Genomic DNA, 22,168 nt, shown 5'->3' on the forward strand with positions numbered 1-22,168 from the left:
TGTTAGAGATATAAAAGCAACCCCTCAATGTTCTACATCCCCTTAACAAGTGATTTGATATGGGACACAATACATTTTGTAACAAGCAAATTGCAGTATCATCTCCCCAGACTTGGTTCTCAAGGGTAACATTCAGTGTTTCAGACTTTTCTTAATTATTCAGCCTACACATGCAAAGTCTGTTCCAAATTGGTGAGATCTGAAGAGACATGTTGATGGAAAATAACTCAAAGCATCATTATAGCTTCTCTACATAATTTGTGTATTTCTCCCAGAGAAGACAGTAGCATCATGGATCAAATCTCTAAAAATGATTTCCTATTATCTTAGAAGTCAGGAACATTCTGAGATCAAATGTGAAGTGAATTTAAAGTGAGGTAAAAGAAGAAAAGAAAAAACAATACGACAAAAATAAATCATCAAATACCAGGAAATTGTTTTTTTCAACAACAATTCAATGTCAATTGTATGTATATACAGTACAGTACACGTTTGTGCAAAAACATGGATTCAAAAGACATTACATTATGAGCGGATCATTTCAAGGCACATATAATGTAATACCATAACATCATTTTTTGTTGAACAAAAACTGAAATAGTTGCTTTCCATCTTTCTGGACAGACATGCTTGTTCCAGTTAACTCTGCTATGTGTTTAACACCCATCTTTCATTCTCATCTATAACAAACATTTTCCTTACGCTGTAATTCTACTTAAAGGAAAGCGTAAGACGCAAACGTATGACTTGTGCATGAGTCAAGTCCATAAAAAAAATAATCTTTCAACAGCTTTGGAAACAATCAAAAGGTTCAACAAAGCTTGATTACTTCTACTGTTTCATAAACTCTATATCCAAGTTGTGGTAAGTGACCAGTGGCCAATAACATAGGAGTGGGTTGTTATTGAGAGAAATACTTGGATCAGGGCTAGTATTCGTAAAGCATTCCAGAGTAGGAGAGGTGAACTAGAATCAGGTCCCTCCTGTCCATTGAATTCTTATTCAATATGATCTAAAAGGCTAAACTGATCCTAGATCAGCACTCCAAACCAAGGAGTCCGTGCAGCTTTTAGACCAACAGATCTCTCTGTTTTTTGTTGTTGTTGTTGTGATATGTGAAGATGAGAGAGATGTCACTCACTGCATCAGGACAACATCGGTAGAATCTCTGTTCAGTACTAAGCAATGTCCAAGAAATTAATGTTATGACTAATTGACCATAATGAACAACTCTGCCCTCTTGTGGTATATTTGAAAGCACAGATTCTGCTCACTCTCTCTCTCTCTCTCTCTCTCCCCCTCGCTCTCTCTCTCTCTCTCTCCCCCTCGCTCTCTCTCTCTCCCTCTCTCTCTCTCCCTCTCTCTCTCTCTCTCTCTCCACCCCGTCTCACTCTCCCTATTTCTCTCTCTCTCTCTTTCTCACTCCCTCCCTCCTTCCCTCTGTCCCTCTCATCCTCTCTCTCTCAAATCCTTACCGTGAGAAAAGATTTCTCTCCAAATATAATTTCCTGAATGGCTGGTTTTATATTGGTTCTCTCTGTCACATTGAGTTGACACAGCAAGTCTAATTTACATAACCCCAAATTATTTCAATTCCCATTGCCAAAACATGGGATAGCCATATCTGTTATGGACACTGTGCTTGTTAGATTCATCACTGGTGAGGCAAATTTTTTAGCAATGAGTACACTGTCTGGCTATCACACGACTTCAAAATGGCCCAGTGGTTATGGAGCTCAAATCAGAACCAAACTGAATATAAAATGGCCCAGCGGTTATGGAGCTCAAATCAGAACCAAACTGAATATAAAATGGCCCAGCGGTTATGGAGCTCAAATCAGAACCAAACTGAATATAAAATGGCCCAGCGATTATGGAGCTCAAATCAGAACCAAACTTTATATAAAATGATGAGAGAACTCTGATTGGACAAATCTGTCTGCACAGAACTGAGTAACACAACTTCAAGAAACCAATAACTTATAAATCAATTAGCATTTTAACTAAGGGAATATAAAAGGTAGCTGAATTCAACATTATAGTCCAGCTGGTGTATAAATTACATTGTAGACACAGGGGTCTATGAAATATATACTGTACAGGGTACTGTATGTAGTTAAGTGTATGTGTTAATACAAAGGGGGTTCTATAACACTCTGTTGTGCAAAACCATCATGCACGGCAAAAGTCTGTGTCTGCTTGAACATTGTTCTTGCAATATACTGTGCTATTGTTCCCCACAGGGAAGTCTCTGAAGCCTATGCCCCCATTAGGGGTATACATGGGCTGTATGCGGTAGTCTCCCTTCAGGAGCTGCTCGTTGTTCAGGGACACTATCTGGAAGCTGGTCTCAGTCATTTCCAGTATAGAGTTATCCTTTTTGGTTCCTGCCTCTCCATAGTCATCTTTTCTCCTGCCCTTGTTGTATTTCCAATTGGTCGAGGACGACCGGTCCTTCTTGTGCATGTGCCAGCAGAATATGCTGAGGAGAAGCACCAGGACAACAATCACAGCGCCTCCAATGAGGCCAGCCAGGAGGAAGGGAGAGCTGGGGTCCTGCTGGGTGGCCTGCTCCGGCCACAATGGGCCTTTATTATTATCTGGACCATAGGAGACCGGCTTAGTCACAGCCTCTGAACACACTGTATCATCCTTGGGCCGGTAGTTATTGAACACGTCTAAGGGGATGACACAGATTCGGTAGGTGGATTTAGGCTCGAGGTTGGCCAACCGTATGCCCCGGTGCTCCCCTCCCACCATCCTATCCCGGACCGTGTCTCCAGACAGGCTGGGACCCATCTTGGCCCAGGTGACCTTGTAGGCTGTGACAGGGAAGGAAGCCACCCAGCTGACGTGGATGGCTGAACCGTTGAGTATGGTGAACTTGATTTGCAGGTTCTCCCGCTCTGGGTCCAGGGGTGGCAGGTTAGTCCTCTGTTCCCCGTCTCTGGGAGGGGAAGAGGAGAGGAGAGGGGGGTGATGTGTGGGTGAGGAGGGGAGCTTGGAGGGGGGAGAGAGGGAGTGCATGTCTGATGGGGAGTTTGTCGAGGAGGGATGGGAGCGGGAGGTCAGGCCTGGTGAGGTGGGGGGCAGGTTGATGGGCGGCGGGGCAGTTGTGGTGCTGTGAGGGCACTGGATCAGCTCAGTGTTCAGCTCTCTGATTACCATGCCACGGACCCTCTCAGGTTTCTGGCACATGAAGCCGCGCACGTTGAGGGAGGTTGGCAGGGACTTTAACCACAGTATGACCCAGTTAATGCTGCAGTCACACAGCCAAAGGTTGTTCCGAACAGTGAGCTGTCTGAGGCTGACGAGGCCGTCAAAGACCCCCTGTGTCAGGGACTGCAGCTGGTTGTTGGAAATATCCAGTCTCTCTAGCCTTCTCAGTCCCTCGAAAGACGTCACAGGGATCTCATTCATCTGATTATCCTGAAAGTTCAGCTTCACCAGAACGTCCCCCGGGAGCAGGGGGGGTGGGTAGGTGAGGGAGTTCCGCGCCAGAGACAGCTCCCTGAGCATTACCAGGTCCTGGAAGGTTCCAGGTGCCACACCCTCGTCTGTCAGCAGGTTCCCATCCAGCAGGAGGCGTTCTAACCTTGTCACATTCCTGAACGCCTCCTCTGCGATAACCGCGATCCGGTTCTCGTCCAATCGCAGCTCTTTGAGATCTTCCGGTAGACCAATAGGGACGCTGCTCAGGTGATTCTTTGTAAGGAAGAGCATCTTGAGGCTGATTGCCTCTCTGAACGCCCCTTCTTCCACCCCAACCGTGGAGATGGAGTTATCGTCTAGATGTAGCTCTTCCAGCCACAGCAGCTGGGCCAGTGCGGTCCGGGAAATGGTCTGAATATTGTTCTCCTGCAGGTGCAGCACCCGAACATTCTTGGGCAGGTTGATGGGGAACTCGTCAAGCTGGTTGCCGTAGAGATAGACATTCTCCACGGAGGCTATGTGGTGAAACTCCAAGGGGAATCCGGCATTGTTTATCTGGTTGTTGTGGAGGTAGAGGGTCTTGTAGCCCTCTCCGATCCCTAGAGGCACCGAGGTCAGGCTTCTCTCATTGCAGTAAACAAAGGTCCTGTCACAGCGGCACTCCTCTGGGCAGCTGGACCCGGACGCCCGGGAGAACTGCATGTGCAGGCCCAGCAGTATGGGTATCCACGGCCTGAGGAAAGAGACCCAGTCCTTATTCCACACACGCCCTGACTGATGGAGCTCCATTATTAACAATATGACATACAGACGATTTGTCGTGAGAAAAATGACAAATTCCAACCAACAACCACCACAACAAAAAAAGGAACAAAAACAATAAAAATCCAAAGAGGAAAAAAATGTTCTGTAACAAGCTGTGTCTGCTTAGTTCCCTGCCCCAGCAGTCAGCAGTGGTGGAGCGGCAGCAGCACTGCTGGAGGAGGCCTCTGGTGGTAATCCCTCAGTAATTGCCTGTCCTAAGCCTCCCAACACAAGAGCAATGGTCTCATTAAGCAATGCGCCTCCTTCGCCGGCCTCCATCCACGCTCGCTCGCTATGGGGACGACAGAAAAGCTCATCACATTTTCACTCTCAGTCAGCCGCTGCGGAGCACTGTGAGGGCCAATTTAAAATGGTGGCTACCAGAGAGCCGTGTAACGTACACTCAGGGTTATCATTGGAGAGCCCTCCCTCCTCCTTCTCTTCCTCTCTTTCAGTCTCTCTCTTGCTGTTTCTCTCTTTTGCTTCACACAAGGCTGGGCACAGACTGATGCAGCCTCCGTTGGACTTGAAATTTGGATCCAGAGGCCTATTTCAAAGAAACAAATAGAGAAATCAGTGGGCTGTTCTTTCTTAGAATGCTTGTGTTTCCTCTATATAAACATAAAGGAATACTTTAATTTGAATAACTCAAAGACAAAGTGAAGAGTTGTCAATTGGATAGAACAGACTGGTGCATGGTAATGAGTTTGACTCTTATTTCATATTCCTCACCAGACATGTACTGCAGCAGTGGATATTATTTAAAGAAAGTTGATGTTGAACCACGCTCTTGTTGTAAAAAATAATTAGATATCACTTACATTACAGTGTTCTTACAGTGTAATTACATTAGAATGAACAATGTAAGAAGTATTGTAACTCATAATTACAAAGTTGTAAAAATGAAGTGTCTATGAAAATTTCAGTAAAGCATTGTGGGTTTAATCCATATCAAAATCAACAATGGAAACATAATCGTGTGGAGCTGCACATTATCAATGTGCAGGTTGTACTTTTTTTAAACTTCAGCATGTGCTGAAGCTGACAAGAAATGCTGAATGAACTCAACACAGAGAGAGAAATAAATACATAGAAAAACAAATGCATACATAAATGAATAAATAGATCAATAAATAAAGTAAATTGAGTCTGGAATAAAGACGAGCTGGCAAATGTCTTATGAGCACTGAGTCGTGAAGTGAGTGATGCTGAAGAGATCACTGGCTCTGTGCACTCAAACTTGTAGAGGGCATTGAGGTGTTTAATCTGTCAAATGCCGCGGTGATGGACAGAGCTCTGCTCCACTGCACTCACAGGAAGCACAGAGCAGTCCTCCAATGGTAATGAGAAAGAGAGAAAGAGAGAGAGAAAGAGAGAGAGAGAGAAAGAGAGAGAGAGAGAGAGGGAGAGAGAGAGAGGGGGAGAGAGAGAGAGAGAGAGAGGGGGAGATGCACATGACATGAAGAATAACATTTTATAACACAGCCCTTACACAGAGAGAGAGAGATGCACAGAAACATCAGTGAAAACAGTTCTATTTAAATAAAAAATGTTGTGATTCAGTTGTTTTCGTTAGAGGGGGAAGAGCAACTTGCAACTGAGGCTAAAGCTGGACATGATGAACATGGGCTGTCAACAGAGATAAAACTGGACAAATGTCTACTGTTCGGAGGGAAACTAAGATCGATGTGGACTACTACTTCTCTGAAGGAAGAGGTGCTGAATGCACAAGGTCACAAGACAAGACACAATACTCTTGTGAAGTTGAATGCCCGAAATATGCAGTTAATGACGATTGTGCTTTAAAACATACAACCTCCCTGGAGAGTTGACATCTTTAATTAACTTGTTATGCAAAGAGAGTGTAAGAGAATACACTAAAGTGGGCCAATACAGTTTGTATTCAAGCAGTCACAAATAAACTTGCAACCCACCTCCCATAATTGACAATATTACCACTATCCATCTCAGACAGTATCAATTTTTAAAGCTGTTTGGACTGATCTTCAGATATAACCACATTAATTAATTATAAAGGTAGTTAAGAGATGAAGGGGGCAGGTAATGATATTACATATGGCTGGCTGTCATTTCCTCAAATGTCATCCAAAATGGCTAAGACATTATCTGATGATGTAATGTAACTCTCCACTGTTTACACTGTCGGGGCAGGAGGATCAGAAGCCTGGCTGACAAGGAGGTTAGTTGGTGTGCCTCCCCCGCAGCGAATGGTAGACTGCAAAACATGGATCACCAGTTTCTAACTGGATACGTATTGATTTATCACAGGTAAAGCCTCGGCAACGTCCGTAAAAACCTTGGCCGATGTCTCAATCATAGCCATCTACTTTAAGGTTGATTACAGTCGCCAGCAGCAGCGTAGGTAAAAGTTCCTCATCATTACCAATTTGTCACAGACCGCAGGTGAATTTCAAACGCTGCGCAAAAAGAGGGAATATAGCGAGAGACTTGCGGTGCCAATATATTTCATGTCTGAAACGGCTCACTTGCAGTGTCTTATTCAAATACAATAAACAAATATAAATTGATTTTGTTGAAAATATGCAGTTAGTGTTGTAGGCTTGTTTTCCATTTCGAAATAAACATAAGATGTGTGCGTAAAACATATGCGTAAAATCCAATTAATTATATTTTAGTTAAAGCAGCAATCTGCGACTGCTACATCAATTTTTAGACTTAAAAATGTATGGTATATGCCCATTGATACTTAAAGAGTAGAACTTACGAATGCCTCATGACCTTAGTTTAACTGTCATACCACACCAAAACCCAAAACACAAGCTTGCTTTACTCTATTGCTTGTAAACAATGCAATTGTAAACAAACAATGTATAGCCTCAAAACATAGTTGAAACTACAATTGTTATATCATGGATGGTCAGTCCTTGCATCCATAGTTCTGTCTATGAATTTGAGAGTGGTGACATTAGTCCAGCCCCATCCATCCCTCAGCTCTTTATCAAATCAGAGGCGGGGTACCACTCTGTTATTGTTTCAACTGCAGATTGCCCATTTAAAGTTTTAAAATATATATGTATATTTACCATCGCAGGGCTATTATATACCTAGTGGACAGCGTAGTATGTATTTCATAACGCATGTCCAGATGTTAGCGATAAAACGTAGGATAGCCTATCCGCTACCAGTAAGACGGGCAACAACAAAGTAATGTGTCTTACTTCACCTTTTTTGGAGATGCTGAAAGCCGTTTTACTGTATATCCATTGAGCATGGTGAACTATCCCTGGTCAGATCCCCCAGTAAATGACACCTAGCGCAGGCGTTTACAATTTCAGGCAACGCTGCGATTCCACATCTTGACGGGTGTACTCCGTAGTCCTAGTGACTCTGTCCGAGAGTCCCCGAAGGTGGGTGGTGTTGCGGGGGGCATGCTGTCCACTTGGGTCCGGGTTCCAGGCAACGATTCAGTTTATCCGCAGTACGATGCCCCAGCAGCAGTCCTTTGCCTCTTGGGCTGGTTCAGAGGCGCCCTCGAGTTCCGTGTTGCCTTCAAAAGATTAAATGATTACATTAGGCGAAGAACCGGGGACTTTTGGCACCCACCCCTTCCCCGTGTACACCCGAATGCAGCGGCAGAGCGCTTTTCCCAATAAAGCGGTCCGATCTCCCAGTCACAGTGACTAACATCGGATAGTTTATTGCTAATGCAAGAATTGCCTTTTCCCCTTGAAACCCTTGGGAGACGTTTACTGCAATCAATTCAGCTGATAGCGATCTCTCCTCACTGCCACTGCTCTCTCTCTCTCTCTCTCTCTCTCTCTCTCTCTCTCTCTAATTCAATGCAAAGGAGCTTTATTGGCATCTGTTTAAATTGCCACAGCAAGTGAAATAAACAATAAACAAAAGTGAGAAGAAATAAAACCATCAACAAAAAACTTTCAGAAAATAACATTCAACATTGCACTCACAGCGGTTTCAAAAAGATAAAGACATTTCTAGTGTTATATTATCAGCTATCTACCGTGTTTTAGCTATCTACCGTGTTTTAGCTATCTAGCTCTGTGTTTTAGCAATGTGCAAGTCGTTGTAGTACACTAGTGGGGGAAGATAAAGAAACAGATGACTATTTGTGGTATTTACAATGTTGTTTGTATTTCTCCTAACAGATATGGGACTTTATCAATGTTTGTTTTATTTTTAAAATCTTTGTGTGTCTGTGTGATCTGTGGGAAATATGTGTCTCTAATGTATTAATAAATGAAGCAGGAGGTTAAGAAGTGCAGCTGTTTCCACCTCATTTTGTGGACAGTGGGCACATATCATATCTTGAGAGCCAGGTCTGTCTATGGTGACCTCTCTCATTAGCAAGGCTATGCTCATTGATTCAGTACATAGCCAATGATTTTCTTAATTTTGGGTCAGTTAAAGTGATCAGGTATTCTGCTAGTGTGTCATCTCTGTTTAGGGCCAGGAAATATTTACTCATAATTTGATTGGATCTAATTGTGTTGCTGTCCTAGGCTCTGTGGGGTCTGTTTGTGTTTGTGAACAGAGCCCGCAGAACCAGTTGGCTGAGGGTCCTCCTCTGTAGGTTAAACTGTAGGTGCTGGCTTTGTGGTGGAATGTGTGGGAATCACTTCCTCACAAGAGGCATCAGTGCCTGGCTATGAAACAAATTAACTAGTCAACGTTGCTCCTCTGTCATTAGCTAGTTGCATACCAGATACATGTGTCTCATTTAACCATTGTTGCTATGCTATTGGGCTATATTGCATGAGGCTATAACATATAAACCACAGCTCCGCATATAATGAATGTACACAATTTATTTTTCAAAAAGACTATTACCAAGATGGAAATAAAAGAGTCTTGAAAGACTATTTTGGGTTCCTTCTAATCAGAAACTCTAAGTGGCTAATAGTTTCTTGTGAAGAGTTGGACTGGGATACGATTACAAAATGTTACAGGACCAGAATATCCCGACCACTGTTGGCAGACAGTCTCCCGCTGAGATGAAACGTGTTCATTATGACGGTTTCAGATGGGAGCGGATGCTGTTATGATTTATTGAAATGGGTAGCTAAGTCAAAATGGTCAGATGAGTTTGATTCAGGACTCCACCCCCCCCCCCACCCCCACCCCCCCCCCCACACACACACACACACACACCAGTATTTCCTACATGTCTTAAGAAGCGTTCTGCACTACTGGAGACCATAGAATTCCATGGCAGGAGTTATTTGAATACATTCCCTCAGTATTCAAACAGTCATTTGGATACAGTCCCTCGGTGTTCAAACAGTCATTTGGATACAGTCCCTCGGTGTTCAAACAGTCATTTGGATACAGTCCCTCGGTGTTCAAACAGTCATTTGGATACAGTCCCTCGGTGTTCAAACAGTCATTTGGATACATTCCCTCAGTATTTGTTCATATCCAGTTTTTCCTATAGCACATTACACAGCACTGATTCAGCCCGCTCACACACTCAGTCAGTAGAATCCCATGTAGAAGCACCACATGGCCCATTCTGAGTTCCACACAAAAACAACAGAGTGTACATCCTAATACACAGTGCAGATAATATATTCTTGTCTGTGTTAGTATAATTTGTGGATAAAGCACTCAATCAACAATTCCAATGGCAAATATACATGAATCCTAATTCAAAAGCATTGTAATTGTCATTTTCATTCAATTGTCCACTCATGTAATGTACCAGATATGAAGCAGCTATTGCTTGTGATCTTGATGCTGCTTTGCCAGCCAAATGTACATCCCCACATGACCCTGCCTGGAAATGGTTGACGTGTGCTTTTTAATTACTGGTATCAATGCAGATACAATGACAGCATGTAAAGGGGTAGAGTACGTGTTAATGGATGGGCTATATGGATAACCAATGCAAAAGGCAGACTGATTGATGAATCGGATCAATTTGTGATCATTAGTCATATGTAGATGACACACACCCGCACGCACACAGGAACGCACACACACATTTTGAATGCTAACATTTTGCATCCACAAATCACATGACATCATAAAGGATTCAAACATTCCAAAGGTCATTGATGCATGGACACTTAAGGAAACAAAAAGCACCCTCTCTTCCACACAGCTGGGCTGCCCATAACGGCCGAATCAGAGCAGTACCTAGCCAGTTGTTTTCAAGCCTGCGATCCGAAGGCCACGTACCGTAATACTATGTACTGTTTGCAGCCGAGACTGACAAATATCAATGCCACCAATTTCCATCTGTATCCCAGGCTGTCCAAGCGTGATTTGATGGGCTGGTATTTAAGGAGTATTTCAGAAAAAGCCTGCTCCATGGAACAATCGAATGAGCAGGACACTTCCAAAATCAGCACCTCCCTCTGGCCTCCCACCACAACAACTATATCTGGTTTATTCACACACACGCACATACACACACCACACATGCGTGTGTGCGCACATACACACTCATGAATAACTCTCTCAAACACACATACACAGGCCTTTAGCCTTTGAATATCATCATTAGTATTATGTGTCCACTGCCTCATTGTGACATTATCTGGGGCTTATGGCTTTAAATTCAACTGCCAAATGCCACATCTGCTCTCTCTCTCTGACCACTTCCATAATTAAAACGATATGCAAATCTGCCAGTTGGTTATTGTTATTAATGAGATGATGGGCTATATCAGGCCCTCACTGACAATAAATTGCTCATGGTATTTTGTTTGCGTTGTGTTGGAATAACCTGTGTTATTATGAGATTATGTAGCCTACAGAATGAAGGCTTTAGGAGTCAGCTGCTAAATCAACAAATGTGGTGTCTCTAAGCACAGTCTTCAATATTCAAAGCACTGTCTGACTTTACAGAAATTGATTATTCACTCTCTAGCTCAAAAGAGGGAAGCATAATGTTTCTATAGAAACTGTTTTTGTTATGTTAAGTGTGCCACAACTTTGCACGTTTCATCTAAACCAATATAGCACTTCTGATTTGAGAGACTACAGGGTTTGAGGTTTTAAAGGAGGTCAAAGGTTGTACGTGAACCATGAAATTAAACCTAGTGGATACTTTATGGACACATTCAGTCAGGTGGTGCAAGTTCAACAGGCTATATGAAGGTGGCAGTAGTGTACAGGATTGTACCACTTCTTTACAGAGAGGGGGAGTCATGGTAAGTCACATGATACACACTCAAGCTTAAGGATATAGACCTTTCCTTTGACCCCTTGAAATGTTGTGCCATGAACAGTCTCTAAAACATATCATTGTGACCCTGCGAGTACATAGAGATGTACAGTTGATTGTCAGGGCATAAATATCTGTCCAGAAAATGTATTAATCTGCTGTAAAAGTAAACAATATGGATGATGCTTCATACAAAGTTTTTTGTTCAATGTCTATAAAGGGCAAAGTTATTACCTTCTTAAATGATATTACATTCTGACTTGAAACCCAATGAAGCCAATGTAGCTATATGTCATATCATTCTCCACAGGATGTTGGTGGTACCTTAACTGGGGAGGACGGGTTCATGGTAGTGGCTGGAGCAGGTATCAAAAGTATGAAACACATGGTGTCAATGTGTTTGATGCCATTTCATTCACTCCGTTCCGTCCATTATTATGAGCCGTCCTCCCCTCAGCAGCCTCCTATGACTTTCTCATGTTTTCATGCTACCATCAGATCCATCTATCCAAGGGTACTTTTGTGAGATGTGAACAATATGAATGACATTCTTCTCTATGTCTGACGAGAGTCACAGCTATGAATGTTTCATTGTTTCATTTCATCCGTTTTACCATATTTCTATTAAAACACACACACACACACACACACACACACACACACACACACACACACACACACACACACACACACACACACACACACACACACACACACACACACATACATACACACAGAGAGAGACAGGCAGAGAGAGACACACACAGAAAGAGAGAGAGACAGGCAGAGAGAGACACACACACAGAAAGAGAGAGCGAGAAAGACAGAGAGAGAGAAAGAAACAGAGAAGGAGAGACATCTAGACATCTAGACAGTCATAACACCTCATCAGCCCCCTCAAAGGGAGAAACAATAAACAGACCCGGGGAGTAGGAGAGAAAGGGTGTCAGTGTTCAATCAGAAACTTATTTATTTAATCAGCCAGTTCTCAGTCTGAGGCAAATTAAGAGGCTAAAAAAAGATCCTGGGTACAACATGCGTGATCTGGATGGCAGCACATGGATGTGGTTCGGTAATGTGTGTCAAGCTGTGAAAACACAGACTGGATTCTAACAGAGAGATGCCTGTTACTGGCCAGACCACAGACACACTGACAGACAGGAGAGCTAAGGACAGGGAGGGTCAATGAGGTAACAGGAGCTCTCTTTCGCTATCTTTCTCTCTCTCACTACTTCTCCCTCACCACTCTTTTTCTTTGTCCATCCAACTCTTTCTCCTGCTTAACAAATCTCTATCCCCTCTTCTCCCTCTACCCTCTCTTTTTCTTTGTCCATCCAACTCTTTCTCCTGCTTAACAAATCTCTATCCCCTCTTCTCCCTCTACCCTCTCTTTTTCTTTGTCCATCCAACTCTTTCTCCTGCTTAACAAATCTCTATCCCCTCTTCTCCCTCTACCCTCTCTTTTTCTTTGTCCATCCAACTCTTTCTCCTGCTTAACAAATCTCTATCCCCTCTTCTCCCTCTACCCTCTCTTTTTCTTTGTCCATCCAACTCTTTCTCCTGCTCTACAAATCTCTATCCCCTCTTCTCCCTCTACCCTCTCTTTTTCTTTGTCCATCCAACTCTTTCTCCCGCTCTACAAAATCTCTATCCCCTCTTCTCAACTCTCCTCTCTGTTTTATTTTCTGGCTTGAACTTTTTATCCCTGTGGCTAAGATGGCCCTGACGGAGGCCGTCTCGCCTAAAGCTCCTACTTAACGTTGCAGGTTTATACTTTCCTTTGTAAAACATACAGGTTTGAGGTTAAATCACATTTTGGATAGACTGAGAGCATTGTTGTCACGTGTGCTCCCTCTCCGGCCTCTAGGTCACCAGGCTGCTCGTTATGGCACACACCTGTCACCAGTGTTACACGTATAATGACACACACCTGGACTACATCACCTCCTTGATTACCTGCCCTTTATATGTCACTCCCTTTGGGTTCTTCCCCAGTTGTCATTGTTGCTGTTTCATGTCGGTGTGCTGTTTGTGTTTCTTGTTAAGTTCATTTATTTATTAAATGTATTCACTCCCTGAACTTGCTTCCTGACTCTCAGCGTACATTGTTACAATTGTGTTTGTTCAACAATAAAATTCATCCTGAGGAATACAATTTGCCTAATAATTGTGCATGCAGTGTACACACGACTGCGTGGCCTCACACAGTTCCAACTACATCATCAAGTTTGCTGACGACACGACAGTAGTATGCCTGATCACCAACAACAACAAGACGCCCACAGGGAGGAGGTTGCCACTCTGACAGCATGGTGTCAGGTAAACAACCTCTCCCTTAATGTCAGAAAAAAAGGATCTGATTGTGGACTTCCGGAGGAACCAGGCTGGGCACGCCCCCATCCTCATCATGTTCCTCAGCGTACACATCTCTGAGGAGCTGAAATGGTCAAACCGCACAAACACTGTGGTGAAGAAAGCACAACAGCGATTCTTGAACCTCAGCATGCTGAAGAAATGTGGCCTGTCCCCAAGGGCCGTCACAGTGTTCTACAGGAGCACCATCGAGAGCATACTGTCGGGCTGCATTGCAGCCTGGTACGGCAATTCAGCTCTACCACCGCGGACCACATTGTTGGAGCTCTGAGCTCCTCCCCCTGTCCCTCCCCTTAATGTGTATATATTATTATTTGTATTTATTCTATATTTGTTGTTTTTAGCTGTGTACTGCATTGTTGGAGCTCGGAGCACAATAATTTCACTGTGCCCTGTAATTACATCTGCAACACTGTATATGTGAATTTCAAACTATCTAATCTAATTCCCATCTATCAAACTCTACCCCCTCTATTCAACAGTACACACATCAATCTTTCTCATTCATCTCTCATTCTCTTCAGCTCATTATTTATACTCTTCTCTGTCAAATTCTATCTCTCCCCGGATCTCTATCTCCACCACTCTCTCCAAAAACGCTCTCTATTTCCTCACCATACGTTGTCTTTGATATCAAGTCTGATTGGGGATGTTCCACTCTGAGTTTTACATCCTAAATGCTTTGTAGTTCTGCCAGTGTCTTTTCTCTCTCTGTGCTCTTTTGGCTGACCATTACCATTATTTGTGTGACCCATTTTGACATCATCAGACAACAAAGGAGTTCCCAGCAGTGTGTTCCATTTCAGATCTGTCTCAGTTCAACTTCAATCTCAGATCATAGGTTCAGAGTAGAGATATGGTCTGTGTCACAAATGGCACCCTATCCCCTTTACAGCGTACTACATTTGACTACGGGGCTCTGGTCAAAAGCATTGCACTATAAAGGGAATCAGGTGCCATTTGCGATACACACCATGAACCCATGGAGGTTTGTTTAGAACACAAAGCGTGTCTGAATAGATACAACTCCTACTTGTTGGAATGGAATGAGTAGTAAGCTACAGTAATAACGTCCTGAGAGACCGTCATGGAGTCCGGTTCACCAACCAACACCCTCAGGCAGGCCCACAGGCATCCATGTACTAGGACACAACAACACTCACTCAGCCCAATCTAACGCTCATTTTTCTGTCCTTTATTGTACTTTCATTTCATCCCATGATACAAGTGATATCGTTGTTAATATTCGCTGAACATCCAGTACTGTGCTTGATGGCTGTTTTGTGATTATCGCACCAGGTTGAGGTTGAGTAAACAGAGTAAACAGATAAATAGCTTCAAGCAATAACCAGGTTTCTCTCCTGACATCAACGTAGCTCTGATCTTCTACTTCTACTCTGATCTTTACTCTTTCCACACTTGCTCCCCCACCTCGACTCCCTTCTATGTACTGTACCTCCTCTCTCTCTCTCTCTCTCTCTCTCTCTCAGCATTCCTCCTCATTCTCTGTGCTCTGTGGAGCTTGTATCACTAGGTCTGCAGTGGCTGACCAGATCTCCTCCCTGTCTCCCCTTCTCGTCCCTCCGCTCCACCTCCTTCCTTTCTCTTCTTTCTCTCCGTCTTCTCCTCTCTTTTCCACCCCCTCCTTCCTCTTTGCATTCCTCCTCTTGCTCTGTGCCCTGGGCTGTCTATCAGTATGGACCCAGCCTGCAGGGGCCGACCAGATGGTCGGGGCCAGGAGAAGGCTCCACTCCACTGACTCAGGGTTCTGGCTGTGCTCTCGCCTGAAGGGCCGAGCTGAGGGCCGGATTCGAGGCTGAGGGCCGAGCTGGGGACTGAGGGCTGGACTGGGTGCTGAGGGGCTGAACTGGGGGCCGAGGGCCGAGCTAGGGCGTGCCTCGCTTGATCTCAGTTGCACCGCACCACTGAAGACACCGGCTGCTACCTGCTGCCTGCTGCCTGCTACACATAGCTAGCTGCTGCAGCCCACACCTCCCCCAGAGAGGAGGAGAGGGAGAGAAAGGAGAAAGTAACGTCTTGAAGAGAGGAGAAAAATATGTTGTAGAAGACAGTGTAAGAAGAAAGAAAAATGGCTTCTAGTCTTTGAGTGAATCTTCACATGGATTAATTAATCCGCCTGAAATGTATGTTGATAGGACACAGCCTTGCCCTTGGTCTGTATGACAATTAAGGCTCTCTAGATTGCATTCACATACTTTTCTTCATGTGCATCAGCATCATATGTATGCTTAATACAGAAAGGAATTTTTGTCAAAGTAAACAGCGCTCCATCATGTTCCCCCTTGTAAACAGCACTCCATCATGTTCCTCCTTGCAAACAGCGCTCCATCATGTTCCCCCTTGTAAACAGTTCTCCATCATGTTCCCCCTTGTAAACAGTTCTCCATCATGTTCCCCCTTGTAAACAGCGCTCCATCATGTTCCCCCTTGTAAACAGCGCTCCATCATGTCCCCCCTTGTAAACAGCGCTCCATCATGTTTCCCCTTGTAAACAGCTCTCCATCATGTTCCCCCTTGTACACCGTTCTCCATCATGTTCCCCCTTGTAAACAGCGCTCCATCATGTTCCCCCTTGTAAACAGCGCTCCATGATGTTCCTCCTTGTAAACAGCGCTCCATCATGTTCCCCCTTGTAAACAGCGCTCCATCATGTTCCCCCTTGTAAACAGTTCTCCATCATGTTCCCCCTTGTAAACAGCACTCCATCATGTTCCCACTTATAAACAGCGCTCCATCATGTTCCCCCTTATAAACAGCACTCCATCATGTTCCCCTTCATAAACAGCGCTTAATCACGTTCCCCCTTGTAAACAGCACTCTATCATGTTGCCCCTTTCCACAAAAACTGCAGAGGAGTTGCAGTAGTTGCTCAGCCCATAATTACAGTAGTTCAAAATGTCAGTTGGTGACATTCATTGATTTTGCTGCCCTAAGTGAAGTGTTGGTGAAATTAAGTTTGGACACACCTACTGATGCCAGGGTTTTTCTTTATTTTTACTATTTTCTACATTGTAGAATAATAGTGAATACATCAAAACTATGAAATAACATATATAGAATAATGTAGTAACCAAAAAAGTGTTAAACAAATCAAAATATATGTTATATTTGATATTCTTCAAAGTAGCCACCCTTTGCCTTGATGACAGCTTTGCACACTCTTGGCATTCTCTCAACCAGATTCACGAGGTAGTCATATAGAATGCATTTCATTTCAGGTGTGCCCTGTTAAAAATTATTTAGGGATCAGCATCCCGTCAACGGGACAGCTGTAAGTTATGCAGCGCCTTGTGTCGCCGTTGCAGATTTTAGAGAAACAACAAATGTCGGTACATATAAGTGTCTTATATCGGCTGAAAGCTTAAATTCTTGTATATATAACTACGCTGTCCAAAAAAATGTCATGACATTGTTTGAGGAGAGCTCCTAACAACAAAAAACACTTTTTTCACCGCGATAGGTTTGATAAATTCACTTCTGAAGGTGAAATGTGTACTTACGTTCTGAAATCTTGCTCTGATATATCATCCAAAGGGTCCCAGATATAACATGAAGTGTCGTTTTGTTGGATAAAATCATTTTTAATATCGTAAAAAGGTCCATATAGCATGCACGATCAATTTTGTATTTCCACTCGTTCAATTTGCAAAGAAAGGAATCTGTGAAAATCTCACTCTAAATGTTGTTTCAAAGAGTGAAATCACATTTGTATCTACTCCTCAGAGACGCTAGAACGTAACGAGACTTCACTCTATCATTAGGGGTGTAGTATATCCTATAGGACACCATATTTGGTCAGAGAGCGACACCTTCATGGCACGCCAGTGACAAAGCTAGCTAGATAGCCAATGAGCTGGGCTTTACGGGAGTATCTGGAAACCTTTTATGTGTCGTACAATGTAGCTACTAACCTTGTATGACAGCATGCCTTTTGGACAAAAATTATACGAATATTCAGAGTTATGAAGATACGAAAACTAGTTGTTTTGCAAATGTTGAACTTATAATATACCTACTAATACTGGAAAAGCTAAATCAAAGTCCAAGTATACAGATGACGATATTCTTGCAGAAAAAATTTAATATGAATGCAAATGTCTCCTTCACGATTTGCCCAAATGTATCTGGGTGACTTCACGCTAATGTCATGTAGTTCACTCATACTTAGTTATCTTAGTTTCTGAAACTTTGCACATACACTACTGCCATCTTGTGGACACCCTCGGAATTACAACCAGAGTGATGGCTGGAACCGGACCTTTCTGTTGCATTTCAAAGATGGTGGTAGAAAAAAAGTTGTTTTTTTCTTTGTATTTTCTTCTACCAGATCTATTGTGTTATAGTCTCCTACATTCAATTCACATTTCCACAAACTTCAAAGTGTTTCCTTTCAAATGGTACCAAGAATATGCATATCCTTGCTTCAGGGCCTGAGCTACAGGTAGTTAGATTTGGGTTTGTCATTTAGGCGAAAGTTGAAAAAAAGGGAGCTATCCCTAATTGCTTTCCTTCTTAATGCGTTTGAGCCAATAAGTTTGGTAAAAGTCCATACAATGGCAAGAACAGCTCAAATAGACAAAGAGAAATGACATTCCGGCATTACTTTAAGACATGAAGGTCAGTCAATAGGGAACTTTTCAAGAACTTTGAAAGTTTATTCAAGTGCAGTTGCAAAAACCATCAAGAGCTATGATGAAGCTGGCTCTCATGAGGACCGCCACAGGAAAGGAAGATCTGGAGTTATCTCTGCGGCAGAGAATAAGAATTACCAGCCTCAGAAATCGGCAATTAACTGCATCTCAGATTGCAGCCCAAATAAATGCTTCACAGAGTTCAAGTAACAGACACATCTCAACATCAACTGTTCAGAGGAGACTGCGTGAATCAGGTCTTTCTGGTCGAATTGCTGCAAAGAAACAACTACTAAAGGACACTAATAAAAAGTAGAGACTTCTGTGGGCCAAGAGACAAGAGCAATGGACATTAGACCAGTGGAAATCTGTCCTTTGGTCTGATGAGTCAAAATTTGAGATGTGGTGGTTGCAACCACCGTGTCTTTACGAGACGCGGAGTAGGTGAACGGATGATCTCCGCATGTGTGGTTCCCACCTTAATAAAGCATGAAGAAGGAGATGTAGAGGTGTTTTGCTGGTGACACTGTCAGTGATTTGTTTAGAATTCAAGGCACACTTAACCAGCATGGCTACCACAGCATTCTGCAGCGATACACCATCCCATCTGGTTTGAGCTTAGTGGGGCTATCATTTGTTTTTCAACAGGACAATGACCCAAAACACACCTCCTGGCCTCCTCAACCCAATTGAGATGGTTTGGGATGAGTTGGACTGCAGATTGAAGGAAAAACAGCCAACAAGTCCTACGCGTATGTGGGAACTTTTTCCAAGACTGTTGGAAAAGAATTCCAGGTGACTGCCTCATGAAGCTGGTTGAGAGAATGCAAAGCTGTCATCAAGGCAAGGGGTGGCTACTTTGAAGAATTTCAAATATAACATATATTTTTGGTTACTACGTGATTCCATATGTGTTATTTCATAGTTTTGATGTCTTCATTATTATTCTACAATGTATAAAATAGTTCAAACAATGAAAAAGCCTGGAATTAGTAGGTGTGTCCAAACTTTTGACTGGTACTGTATATACTTACACATATTTAACCCCTTAACTTTGTTTGCACAAAACTACCTCCATACTTCATTGATTTGTATGGATTACCTTCAGACAATTCACATAGTGTTACGAGATTCTTCCTGGGAAGGAGAGGCGGACCAAGCTGCAGCGTGGTAATCTTTATACATCTTTAATGAAGATGCTAAAACGAACAACATACAAAAACAAGAACCGTGAAAACCAGAAACAGCCCTATTTTTTACATTTTTTTTTATAAAAAATAATTTATTATCTTCAATACCATTCATTCTTTACAACTCATAATTTTCATACATACTCAAATAATGGTATTTTAATTTAACTAATTTAACTAAACAAAAACCCCAAACAAAACCTCAGGGGAGCATCTTCCCTCCCTGTCACCCTACAAACTACCTTTCCCTATCTCCCCGTCCCTAATCTATCCCCTTGCAAATCTAAATGACTTCCAGCCCTAAACCCCCCTTCCACCTCTCCCGAGCAGCATGCTGCCCCCACTTCCTCTCCTCCCTCTTCATCCTCCCCCTCAAATCTCCTTCCACCCTCCTCACTATCCCTTCCACCCCCCAATCTCTCCCGGTCTTCACCATGTTCTACCTGGCTTCCCACAGCCCCCGTTTAAAGAGACTCATGAGAAGCCAGAGCAGAAACCTGTCCCTATCCGTCCCTCTCGCTCTGCCTACACCTCTCTCTAACCTGGCCCACGTCAATACAAAATCCCCCCTTACCAAACCTAACAACACCCGTGCCCTAGCCCATACTACTCCGGCAAAGGCACAGTCCCAAAAGACATGGCGCACAGTCTCCTCCCTGCCACAAGAGGATCTTGGACAGGTGGGGGATTGCACCAAACTATACCGGTACATGATGGAACGTACCGGCAAGCACTTATGGAGGCTCAACCAATTCAGGTCCTTGAGCCTGTTGTCCAGACCCCGCGCCTGCACTCCCTCCCAGACCACTTCCGAGATGCCCACTACAGGCGCCGGACTCCCTGCCTTTCTGACTTCCTCGTACAGGTGCCTGTGATCTAAACCTACTCGGGCAACTTCAACCTCAGGGTGCGCACGCAGCCACTTGGCCGCATGACCAAAGTGCCACGGCAGCTGTTCCGCCCGAGGACCCGTGTTAGACCACACCATTACGCTTCTCGCCTGATACGAGAAGAACACCCGCAGGAGGTAACCGGACGGGTGTATCACTGGATGAGCAAGCTCCGTTAACAAGAAAGAAACAAAAATTGCGTCCAGTTTGAGGGGGAAATGTGGTACCCCCCTACCTCCCTCCCCGATGGGACAGATCATGCGTGCCCTGGCGACCCACTCGCACCTGCCACTCCACATGAACTGAAACACAAGTCTCACTAGAGGCCTCCTCAGACAAGCCGGCAATGGGTAGATGTACGCCAAATACAAAAGAGACGGCAACACATCCACCTTTAGGACCAGGACTTTGCCCATAAAAGACAAATACCTAGCCTTCCACATTGCTAGCTTCCTCTGTACCACTGCGATACGCATGTTCCAGTTTAGCGTCGCTGAGCCGGAGGTCTCAAAATGGACCCCGAGAATCCTCAGGGCCCCCTCACAGAGAGATAACCCCCCAGGCACATCCGTTCTACCGCGCCATCTTCCGAAAAACTTGACGAAAGACTTTGCATGGTTCAGAACTGCTCCCGACGCTCAGGTGAAATCCCCAAAGATGGCAAGGGACCTTGTCAGGCATGAGTCCTTGCACAGCAGCAAGGAAGTGTCGTCGGCGTACTGCGTCATCTTAACACGCAGCCCACCACTTCCAGGGATCAACAAGCCTTCCACCCCTGTGTCTGCCCTAATGGCAGCCCCCAGAGGCTCCATGTACAGAACGAAGAGGAGAGCCGAGAGTGGGCACCCCTCTCGGTCAAAAACATCACCCAAGTGACTATTTACACTAACTCGGCACCCCGCTCCGACATATAATGTACAAATCCATCCTATGAACTTCTCCCCAAATCCTAATCGACCTAACACTCTGAATAAAAAGGATCTATTCACGCGATCAAAGGCTTTCGCCTGATCTAGCGCTGCTACCATTAAAGGCAGTCCTCTATCTTCAACCCAAGCGATGGAGTCCCTGATTAACTGTAGGTTCCATCTAATAGAGCGGCCCTCTACCCCGCACGTCTGATCCTCATGGACGACGTAGGGAAGGGCTGTGCGCAACCGGTCTGCTAAAACCTTTGCAAGTAGCTTGTAATCTACACACAGCATGGTCAACGGCCGCCAGTTGCCAAGGTCTGTTACTTCCCCCTTCTTATATAAAAGTGACAGCACACCAACAGCCATTGATCCCCCCGGGACCCCCGTCTCAAGGATGGCCTTCAAGACTTCGAGGACCACTGGTCCAAGTATACCCCAAAACTTGAGATAAAACTCAGCCGGCAGCCCATCCATCCCAGGCACCTTCCCTTTTCCCATCCTCCTAAGAGCGCTCTCAACCTCTTCTAGTGAAATCTGGGCCTCCATCACTTCTCTAATGTCCTCCGGCAACCGCCTGGACAAGTGTTCTAAAAACACATTTCCCTGCTCTACATCTATTTCCCTTTCCTTAAATAAACCTTGGAAATGATCAGTTGTCAGCCTGACCATATCCCTTGGTTCTCTAACTATACTACCATTTTCTTCCCAAACGCCATGCATTACCTTCCTACTCTGTCTGGCC

At 44.1% G+C, this 22,168-nt stretch overlaps 1 protein-coding gene across 2 annotated transcripts in view; it reads right to left on the bottom strand.

Moving 5' to 3' along the window:
* Positions 1 to 1,873: 1,873 nt before the first annotated feature.
* LOC110505810 (leucine-rich repeat transmembrane protein FLRT2) overlaps positions 1,874 to 22,168 on the bottom strand; it is a 54,618-nt gene continuing 34,323 nt past the window's right edge. Inside the window, exons 1-2 of one of the 2 annotated variants that reach the window (XM_021585264.3) lie at positions 7,442 to 8,040; positions 1,874 to 4,783 (exon numbers count right to left, since the gene is read on the bottom strand). In XM_021585264.3, coding sequence (XP_021440939.2) covers positions 2,173 to 4,221 — 2,049 coding nt within the window. In that variant the 5' untranslated portion in view covers positions 4,222 to 4,783; positions 7,442 to 8,040 and the 3' untranslated portion in view covers positions 1,874 to 2,172. Of the gene's footprint in view, positions 4,784 to 7,441; positions 8,041 to 22,168 lie in introns of those variants that run through there. The other variant, XM_090219345.1, reaches the window with a different exon arrangement.

This window comes from Oncorhynchus mykiss, chromosome 25, assembly GCF_057628025.1.
Source record: "Oncorhynchus mykiss isolate SJ-2025 chromosome 25, ASM5762802v1, whole genome shotgun sequence".
NCBI lineage: Eukaryota > Metazoa > Chordata > Actinopteri > Salmoniformes > Salmonidae > Oncorhynchus > Oncorhynchus mykiss.